Below are 10,799 nucleotides of genomic sequence, written 5' to 3'. Positions count from 1 at the left end.
CGGGGTACCATGCCTGAATGTTCTAAAAGCCATCGGAAGTTCACTTTGGATCCCACTATTGCCACCAATCTGTTAAAAAACAAAATTTGACCAAGTAAATTTGAAGGTCTAATTGGCTTTGTTCAAGGATTCATGAATCAGTCAGTATCCTGTCCAATAAATAGAGGGGCTCTCCAAGGGATTGTACAAAATGGCAGGTTTTTAGGCAGAAGGAGAGTTGGGCAAGGATGTTATTAGCAAAAGACAAGAAAGAATTGTTTCAGGCCAGGTCATCATTTTGTGGGGGAAGGGAACAGCAGGGGTCTTATTACGCAGATTACCTCACTAAGTGCTGATCAGGAAATTTCAGATTGTCTACTTAAAAGTTCCATTCCTGGGAGAGGTTGGAATTGCAATTAAGTCTTGCTTTGCTCTTGTGGGGGCAAATGACTCCATTTGGACTTGTTATTTCTGGCTTTTAACAAAACCAGTAGTATTTTGTTACAGCAGCCCTAGCAGACTAATACATGTAAGGCCTATCTTCCTCCACTAGACTCTGAACTCCATAAGGACTGAGAATATGTCTATATTTCACCACCAAATTCTCAGTTCAATGTCTGGCTCCAAGTAGGAGGCAATAAGCCAATATATCTTTGTTTAATTCATGAGCTAATGAGTAAGTGAATAAATGAGGCAGGGTTATGTTCATTTCATGCTGAAAGCTCTCCCTCTTCAGATCCTTCAATGCTCTTCTGTGAGATTAACAGCAGACATGTTGAGTAAATATTTATTTAGGGAAGGCAGGAACATCCCAGAAAACAAGAACCCAATAAGTGTCACATTCTAGACCATTGAAAGGGGTCTGAAATGAGTGACTTCAATGCAGAAATATTGGGAGCTTAGGAGTGAGAATCCCACAGGGGTGCCTAGTTGTCTGCTACCCTCCCACGCAGTGTGGGTGCCCACAATAGCACAGTGTAGACATGCATGGGCGCTATGCTACAGGAATTCCTCAGCTCCCCTCCAGGATCTTGGAATAATGCCTCAGAACAGGGAATCCAAACCTGGCATTGGGTCCCAAGAAGATGCTACGGTTCCAAAGAACCACCTGCGTGAGTTCTAGGGTCAGACTTCCCATATTCCCAACACCAAGAGTCTCAAATTACTCTTTTTTTTGGGGGGGGGGCTATGGAGGGATGTGGACCATATTTAAAGTCTTTATTGAATTTGTTACAATATTGCTTCTGTTTTATGTTTTGTTCTTTCGGCCCAGAGGCATGTGGAATCTTAGCTCCCCAACCAGGGATCGAACCTGCACCCCCTGCGTTGCAAGGTGAAGTCTTAACCACTGGACTGCCAGGGAAGTCCCTCAAGGTAGTGTTCAGGGGTCCCAGAAAGCCAGATGCTATCCAGGTGCTCATGAGAACTTTCTAGATTGGCACAAATTGGCCCTCTTAGAAAAGTCTAATGGCCCCATGAAATGTACCTGGAGTTACAGGGCCTCCGGGAGTCCACACATGTCTTTGCATGTGTAGAGACTATGTGGGTGCTGAATTGAGGGGCAAGAATGTCCTTAACCCTCCCCAACAGTACCTCTCTCCATTACTAGGTGGCTAAATGCCTAAAAACCTGTCACTCACATCACTCCTTAGATTCAGCATTACTATACCTGGTTACTTGTAAAAAATGAACCCTATGCCACCAATTGCTCTATATTTTCAGTCATTAATGTCTTACTCTGAATTGGTTCACCCACTGTTTCCTCCAGGTGAGATTGACATGGGGTGGGTCAGAATGGGGGAAAGAGGGAAAAGGTATGTATAGGGGAAACAGGTCTTGAATATAAATCCTGTCAACTTCACAGTTTTTCTAGGGCTCAGGCTCAGACCTTGACCACAGGTCCCTACATGCCTGGCTACACCATGAGTCACGCACATGGGGATTTTGATTATTGCCATGGCAGCGCGCGAGAAGAATACCGGGTTGTGGCAGCTCTCTAGCTGTAGAAGGTAAGGAGGAGCAATAAGATGTCGTTTTCTTATTCTGAACAGTTGCTCCCTCTTCCCCATGGCCCATAAATGATTGATCCACCTAAACTGGAGAAGGTTTCTGCCTCCTGTAAAGTTTGATCCTGGAGGCAGATTTTTTTTAATCCGGCAAGTGTCAGATAATTGGAAGGGTGGAGTCACACTGTAAATGCCGACACACCTTTGTCAGGACTTGTTTGGAAGCAAAGAACTGAAAGAAACAAGGGCAAGAGAAGAAGTGAACATTTTTGAAAGATCACTCAGCTCTAACACACCTTGACTGGGCCTGGATAAAAAAAAGTGGGAACAGCAAACGTCTAGAAGAAAACGTCAGGGGAAGAAGGAGAGAGGGGGCATTTACTCAAAGTTGTTTCTGATTCCTTCAACACCTCAAACTAGGTAAGTAATAGGAATTTGACCGTTTTCTCTTCTTGTGAGATTTTAATTTGAGGTTTGCTACTGAGAACTTCAGCGTTTGTCAGAGAATCTGAGATGACATTATTTAGTTTCCAGTGTTCTGGTTGAAGTGATTAATTGATCATAAATGATTACTTTGGCTTATGTGTTCTATTTTTAGGGTAGGTCTTTTAAAGGAACAACAAGAAAGTGTTGTCAGTGGGAAAGAGAAGAAAAAGGCCAGTTAAGATAAAGTGAGCTCCAGTGGCCAGATTTCTTTGGTATTGTTTTCAGTAGTGTAAAAAGACTTGTGTTAAATTGTTTTATTTAAAATATGATGAGTTTATAATTCCTTCTCTCTCAATCAGTTTCTCTCTCCCCACCCTCCTCTACTTCCCCTCTCTCCCCTTGACAGCAAGAGGACAGCTCAGAGGTGAAGTTAAAGTGTAGGTGAGTTGAGACTTCTAGAAGTAGCCCCCTGAGAGCTAAGAACCAAAGTGTTGCCCGGGTGTCTGTGCTGGCAGGTTCTGATAAAGCTCAAGGGGTGGGTGGACACTGCTGTATATCACTTGCTTGACAATCACTGCCCCTAATCTAAAGTAAAGTGGAATATCTGAAATGATATAATTAATCCAGAATCTTCCTGGAGGCAAACTTGGAACAAGAAAAAAAAAAAATCTGTCTTACTTTTACTGGTCAATTTGGGCCAAAAGGAATTCATTTTGGGGTGAGAATTACCAGTTGAGGTATCTCACTGGACCACATTAACTACTAACCGACAAATTACCACTTTACTTTTTGAAGTGTAGGCAAATGAGGCTCTGGCACCTCACTTCTTTTGAGAAGCGGTCAATTAGTAGCCTTAAGAGTTGGATTTGTTCTGTCCATAAAAGGTAGTGAGTGAGACTTTTAAAAGAAATTTATTTGGAAAGGAGAATTGTTTCTTCTTACACCCACATGCTTTCTCTTAGAGCTAAGGCACAGATCAAAGTCGGAACTAAACGAAAGCACATGTCCAGCCCCCCAGGGAGCCCTTCCGAGAGTCAGAGGGGGCTTGCTTTACTCTCAGCCCCTTCAAAACACTCACACAAATCTGATCAGAGTTGACATGGGGGCGGTTAAAGCAAGGAGTCCTGCTTCAAGCTTGGATAGAAACCCAGATTGGTGAAACCGATTTGACCTAAGGACTAACCACATTCTTAAGTTATGCGTGACCGAAAGAAATTTGCATCTGTCTGGTTTGGCTCATTTGCCATTGTTAGCGGTGGCAGGATTTAACCAAACATAGCTCGAAACAAGCGGCATGATCACAAAGCCAGGGCCCAAGCTCCCTCACCCCTGGGTTATGAAAATGGAGGATGCCAAATGCAGCAAGCTGGAGACCCATTGCTGGGGAGCCATGGGGGTGGGGTGGCATGGAGTCAGAAGCCTCTGAAACAGTTAACTCTAGGGCATGGGTATTCATACTCCCTGCAAACTGCTTGCCCCTTCTCTGTTAACAGAGCAATAGCTAGTGGGTGGTTTTCCCACACTTTGGTTATTCCGTTGTTTTGTTTTACAATGTAAAGTATGCAGAGATTGGAAAGTAGAAAAACACTTAGCGTCTCTATTCCCTTCTTTGTGTCAAAGACCAAGTGTTTCATGAGTTGTTATAATAAGTTCAGTGAGGTGGTTTTCTGTTGGTATCAGCAGTTTGTGCCTGGGTTACACCCCATCTTCATTGGAATAGTCTCAGGTGGATGTGACATCATTTAAATGAAAGGGAAAGGAAAAAACCTCATACAAGTAGAAAAAGGATTTTGCATTGTGTTTTCTTACATAAGAAAATGACACAGGATCATTTTTACATCTTCAAAAGAACATTAAGTATTGAAATAGCCACAAAGCAGCCCCTTAGAACTATGGATGGAAATTAACATAATTTTGGAATTAAGAACTTGAATGACCTGCTTATCCTCGGTTCTAGTTAAGTGGCTCAGACATCCAAGAAGTTTAAAATTATGCTACTTGACTGTGCTTCCATTAAGTAGTGCTTTTGGAGGAAGGTGTACGGATGAGCACTGCTGGGAGAGGCAGGCTCAGACACGTGCCTGGGCATGTAACTTTCCTCTCCCTTAAGTTACACTTTTTAAAACTACCGGCACTTAAAATATTTAAAAAGGAAGTCCTGTGGGAAAACTATAGGCCCCATGGGATGATCCCTGTCCAGATTTGTGCCTCAACCCATCATTTTCCTTTGATTACTCACAGAAAGCTTCCCATTACCTTTGGTTTAAAGGAATCCACCTCCCAAAACATCTCTGCCATTTCAGACTATCAATATGGGAAAGAGCTTTGGCAAAGTCAGCAGAGCTCCGTCCTGTGTACTTCAGGCCCGAGAAATCATTGTGTTAAGGCCATGGGACGCAGCCATTTAGAGGCTGCAGGCTGAGAGAGAGGCAAGAACCAATCTACTTGCACCCACCTAGGGGGCCTTCTATCCCAGAGCACCAGTCAGTGAAGAGCCCCCAGGCCCTGGAGGGGGGCATCTGATTTCTTAGCAGGCTGTCTCCTCACGCCCTCTGGAAGTTAGGGAACTCTTGGCTTTTTGCTACACATCTTAAGGCTTCATCATTGGGACCTAAGAAAAAGATGGGGGATACCTAGAAATGTCTGTTATATCTCAGGGTACAGAAAGAGCAAGAAAACACTTGCCAGTTTTGCTGCCTAGATGCTGAGACTCTTAACAAATGGAGTGGAGCTATCATCAGTCTGCCTTGATGGCTACAAGTGGAAACAACCCAGCCAAACCCAAATTTATAGCTGCCGGCAGCAACTTTCATTAAAGGATCATAGTAAGCAATAACTTGTGGGAAGTTAAAGTTTCCATGGATTGTTATAAACAGTTCCTTTCAGGATAATATTTCATATCAATTCAGGTGCCATCCTAGGTGGCTCCCCACCATCGGCCAGGGGCATTTGAACGTTTGATCTCCAAAATACCTCCTGCTTCACAGCTAATAACCAATTGGGGGAAAATTAAAAACAAGAGAGGGATTTCAGAGGTACCAAAGGCAATTCATGCTTCAACAAAGGATTTCAGAGAGGGTGTCAGGTTGTAGATGGGTTGGTGTGACATAAGTCATACAGGTAATAGCTGGAATGCCGACAGTCACAGGCTAGGTTTGGCCCTCTAATGAGGTTGGACTCCATTGTTAAATTGCTTATGGAGCCCCTGCTCTTTGGCTCTGGGAAACATACCTGCAAAGAACTGTGTCTTCTCAGATGCAGCCAGGAGTTTTTCTGTGATGCCTCATTCCTTGCTGCATTTTAAAAACTCTGATGAGCAAAAAGTTGGCACATTCGATCAGGCCCTGACGCTAAGTGTGTGGATCTTGGTGAATTTCCCTGGGTAGTTGACCAGTTGGTCTTGTGTGGTCTTGATTTTCAGTGGGACAGTCACTCGGGGCTGCACTAGGACTTCTGTTGGCCCTAGATAATTTTGCCTTTGTGGATGTCCTGCCTCTAGGAAAAAAACAAGCAACAACAACAACAAACAAAAAAAAAACCTGCATTGAAAGAATATAATTCAGGTTGGATTGTGTTCATTTTTCCTTTCGATTATAAAAAAGTTCAAACATTTTTGTGGGCCCCTGAAAGTACGATGGGGCTAGGCACTGTGCCCATTGTACCTAATGGATAAGTAGACCCTAACGTCACCAGGCAGGAGAAAAAGACTAAAAGCGTTCAAGAAAGGGTTGTCCTGGGCAGAAGTAGCTTGCTCCAGAATTCTAGAATCCAATTTGAACTGCATCCAACAAATAAACGAGGAGGAAGGGAAGGTTGGGGTTCTGGGAGGAGAGAACCACAGGGAAAGCCAGATTTCAAGTCCCTGCAGAGCCTGAGACTGGGAACTACAGCCAAATGCACCCAGTTGGTCAGGGATCCTTGCCATGGTCTCCTGTGTGTTCAAGCCTGAATCACGCTCCTCCCCCACCCCCCCAGCCCGGCCCCACCCCTTAAGTCAGCCTTGCCTTATCTCATCCAGGCTTCAGGACACAGCGGACAAGATCTCAATGATTTTTCTACTCAGAACACAGAGTAAGAGTGAAGGGAGAACATAGATGACATGTACAAATATTTTCCTATGTATTTCAATAGATTTTACACTGATTTTCTTCATGTTTTCACTACTTATGTCTGTAAATAAGCATAGTAGGGCTGGTGTGTTACGAAGAGAAAGTTTCATGTTGTAAAAAGTGTAAAGTTCCACACAAGTATGACCATTATGATTTTTATCTTGATTTGAATCCATCAAACATCATTCTCACATCCAAACTCTAAATAATGAAGCATGAATGTCTTGTATATGTAGAGCTCCATATAGAACACTGAGCATTATGGGATACATCAAAATGAATTTTTTGAAAGCACCATGTGCTTTGACAGATATCCTTCAGCTATGTGTTACTTGGGCAAAAAGCGGAAGTTTTATAGTCAGGGCACCAGATCTTCTATGTAAGACCTTTAACATTCAGCAGGGGGCAGCCTGCTCAATTAGACCTTAAAAAAAAAAAGATCCCAATACAAAAGAATAGAATCCAAGGTGGAACTATTAAATTACTATCTCACTGATACAAGAAGTGGGAATGACTCATTAAAAAATAAACACACGGGGCTTCCCTGGTGGCGCAGTGGTTGAGAGTCTGCCTGCCGATGCAGGGGACACGGGTTCGTGCCCTTGTCCGGGAAGATCCCACATGTAAAAAAAAAAAAAAAAAAAAAATATATATATATATACACACACACACACACGAAAGAATTATGCTTTGAATTCTAGGAATCAAGTTTTGAATTCAAGTTTGAATTCTAGGAATCAAATCACTATTATTAAACATATAACGGACAAAGGATTAATCTCCAAAATATATAAACAGCTCATGCAGCTCAATATTAAAAAAACAAACAACCCAATCCAAAAATGGGCAGAAGACCTAAATAAGCATTTCTCCAAAGAAGGCATACAGATGGCCAAGAAGCACATGAAAAGCTGCTCAACATCAGTAATTGTTAAGAGAAATGCAAGTCAAAACTACATGAGGTATCACCTCACACTGGTTAGAATGGGTATCATCAGAAAATCACAAACAACAAATGCTGGAGAGGGTGGAGAAAACGGAACCCTCTTGCATTTTTGGTGGGACTGTAAATTGATACAGCCACTATGGAGAACAGTATGGAGGTTCCTTACAAAACTAAAAATAGAATTACCATATGACCCAGCAATCCCACTACTGGGCATATACCCAGAGAAAACCATAATTCAAAAAGATACATGCACCCCAATGTTCATTGCAGCACTATTGGCAATAGCCAGGTCATGGAAGCAACCTAAATGCCCATCGACAGACGAATGGATAAAGAAGATGTGGTACATATATACAATGGAATATTAGCCATAAAAAGAAATGAAATTGGGTCATTTATAGAGACGTGGATGGATGTAGGGACTGTCATACAGAGTGAAGTAAGTCAGAAAGAGAAAAGCAAATATCGTATATTAACGCATATATGTGGAACCTAGAAAATGGTACAGATGAACCAGTTTGCAGAGCAGAAATTGAGCCACAGAAGTAGAAGAAAAACGTATGGACACCAAGGGGGGAAAGCGGCAGGGGTGGGTGGTGGTGGTGGGATGAATTGGGTGATTGGGATTGACGTGTATACACTGATGTGTATAAAATGGATGACTAATAACCTGTATAAAAAAATAAATTAAGAAACAGGTTATGAATTTTTGATTGTTGTGGCTGGATTATGGGAACAGGGATATTCATTGTCCTATTCTCCCTGTTTGTATATATTTTCTATTATAAAAAGTTAAAGTTGAAAGCAACTTAAATCTTTATCAGTGGGGAATGAGATAAATTATGGTGTCTCCATTCAAAAAAAAAAAAATCCCAATACAAAGGAGTAGAATCCAAGGTGGAACTATTAAATTACTCTCTCACTGATACAGGAAGTGGGAATGACTCTTGTTAAAAAAATATACACATGAAAGAATTATGCTTTGAATTCTAGGAATCAAGTTTTGGTTCTCAGCTTGAATAGTAGGGACCTATACTTATGAAGTGATGGTCATAGACATGGTTATTCATGGTTTCTGGCTTTTTCCGTAGGGGGCGATGGTATGGATGTAACCAAGAAGAACAAACGAGATGGCAGTGAAGTCACCGAAAGACGTAAGAGCATGAAACGTGTCATTATAAAAGTAAAAAACATTTTGGAAAGAGTAAATAATTTATTCCTAATTCTACCACAATTACTGTATCTTTTTTTCTATTTCTTATGTTTTTGTTTTTAGTTTTTTTCTTAGCTTTTTCTTTTTGCTTTTTTTCCCCACTGTATCATTTTAAATGTTTCCCTAAATAGACTATTTCTTCCTATAAAAAGCCTTTTGTTGATTTTTTTAAACACACTTGTAATCAAAATGTGTTCTGCTTTTTCTTCAAAGATGAAAATCACCATTTCTACGTTCCAGTTTTTATAACCAGCATTTTTAATGGTTTCATAATATCCTGTTGAATGAATTTACAACAGCTTACTTAACCGTGTTCTTTTTTAGGGATACAGGGCAACAGAAATCCAAAAGAATAATATCCCATTATTGCAGGGACAAAGTTGGAATCACACTGGTGTCACAGTTGCAGTCTACACTGAAAACTGAAAACAGACACATTTCTTTTGTGAAATTGCCCAAATAATAAACTCAGAGACATTAAAATAGCCCCTTAACAGCTCTGACTCTTTCATTTATCCTGTGACTTTCATATATTGCCAATAAAAAATTCTGGCTCCACAGACTTGGGACTTTTAGCTTAAGCAAGAATTTATTTTTATGTGTCTTAGGATCCCAAAGGTCCACACAATGAGAGGTTTAGTGGAAGCTCAAGGACTATTATTCAAATCAAGCTGCCATTTTAGTCTGAAAAACCGTTTCCTTTTACGCATGGAATGATGCTTCTGCTCCATTCATAACGCCATGTCGCTGCTAGGACAACCAAGCTAATAGGAACACGCAGGGTGAAGAAGGAAAGGGTGAGGGAGCAGTAAGACGGGTGTGGGATGCAGCCGTTGCCAGCAGCACAAAGTGACGCCCCGCAATCCTCCTCATCCTTTTCTCCTTTCACCAACCATACGTGCATACACAACGCGCATGTGAATATGCTTGGGCGTGTGCACGAGAAGGGTGCTTCTAGAAACCCGCGACCTTCGCTAGATAGGTGCTCCTTGATGTCCAACCCGGAGGGAGGTAGTGGTTGGTGATGGTCACAGGCAGAGCACAGAACTGGCCCAGTTATGGTTTCGGGAATCTACTCACCTCCCCATGCTGCTGTAGAGGAAAGAGTGATTCAGGAAGGCAAGAGGTCTTTCTTCTAACTGGTGTTTTTCAAAAACACCGGAAGCTTTTGTGACCTCTGTAGACTCACCATCACTTGGAGTCTTCTCAGTTTCAGGAGGCAAAGGGACTGGTTCTTCAAGTCTGTCTTGGATGTTCATCTGTCGAAGCACCAAATGTGACTTACCGGCCCCCCTTCCTTCCTACACCTCCTCACACTCAGGGGTGGCCCTGAAGACTTTAGAATGAATTATGATGTCCTTGAGACACCCCCAAATTCATAAAGAGGTCCAAGGTAATTATTCGCATCACAGTGTAATCAGCCAGGATGATATGCTGGCCTCAGCTGGACTGGGTGACCATTTAGAAGGGGCAGTGCAGAGAAAGAGAGTGACTTGAGGGCCTGATCCTCCTTCAAGGGCAAATCCAGGCCTGGACTAGATCTAATTGTTATATGAGAGACATTAATGCAAGACAACTCATTGTTCAAATCAGTGGGTAACTAACTACTTTTGGTACCGAAGGGATATAAACCTGTTTTCCAGGTACGTTAAGCCCTATTGTTATTGCACCTATTTGCTTTTACAGTGGGTCAGATCAAATACCTTAAAGCACAAGTGTATAAAAGTCTATATGGAACCTAATTTAATGAGCCGAGCCTGTGAACGATGTGACACCTCGCCAAAGTACAGAGATTTCAGTACATTACTTAAGATCTCATCTTTTCTTTGTCTTTTTCTAGTTATCACGGAAACAATAACTACAAGACTTACGTCCTTACCACCAAGTAAGTGACCATCTTGAGAGCTTTCTTCTCAGTAAGGCCTGTGTGAAGGGCTCCACATGTAACCTTTTCCGTGGGTACTCACTCTCCCGTCGAGCAAGTCCAAAATATCTGAAATCTTTTATTTATTTATTTATTTATTTTGTGCTGTACGCGGGCCTCTCACTCTTGTGGCCTCTCCCGTTGTGGAGCACAGGCTCCGGACGCGCAGGCTCAGTGGCCATGGCTCACGGGC

At 42.1% G+C, this 10,799-nt stretch overlaps 1 protein-coding gene across 1 annotated transcript in view; it reads left to right on the top strand.

Annotated features, from left to right (window-relative positions):
• The first annotated feature begins 8,560 nt into the window (after positions 1-8,560).
• The window catches only part of COL17A1 (collagen type XVII alpha 1 chain), a 44,003-nt gene continuing 41,764 nt past the window's right edge, over positions 8,561-10,799 (top strand). The window contains exons 1-2 of the mRNA XM_024734954.1: positions 8,561-8,623; positions 10,523-10,567. Of these exons, the coding sequence (XP_024590722.1) occupies positions 8,572-8,623; positions 10,523-10,567 (97 nt within the window). The 5' untranslated portion in view covers positions 8,561-8,571. The remainder of the gene's footprint in view (positions 8,624-10,522; positions 10,568-10,799) is intronic.

This window comes from Neophocaena asiaeorientalis, unplaced genomic scaffold, assembly GCF_003031525.2.
Source record: "Neophocaena asiaeorientalis asiaeorientalis breed wild unplaced genomic scaffold, Neophocaena_asiaeorientalis_V1.1 scaffold240, whole genome shotgun sequence".
Classification (NCBI taxonomy): Eukaryota; Metazoa; Chordata; class Mammalia; order Artiodactyla; family Phocoenidae; genus Neophocaena; species Neophocaena asiaeorientalis.
This window is presented reverse-complemented; position numbering and strand designations above follow the sequence as displayed.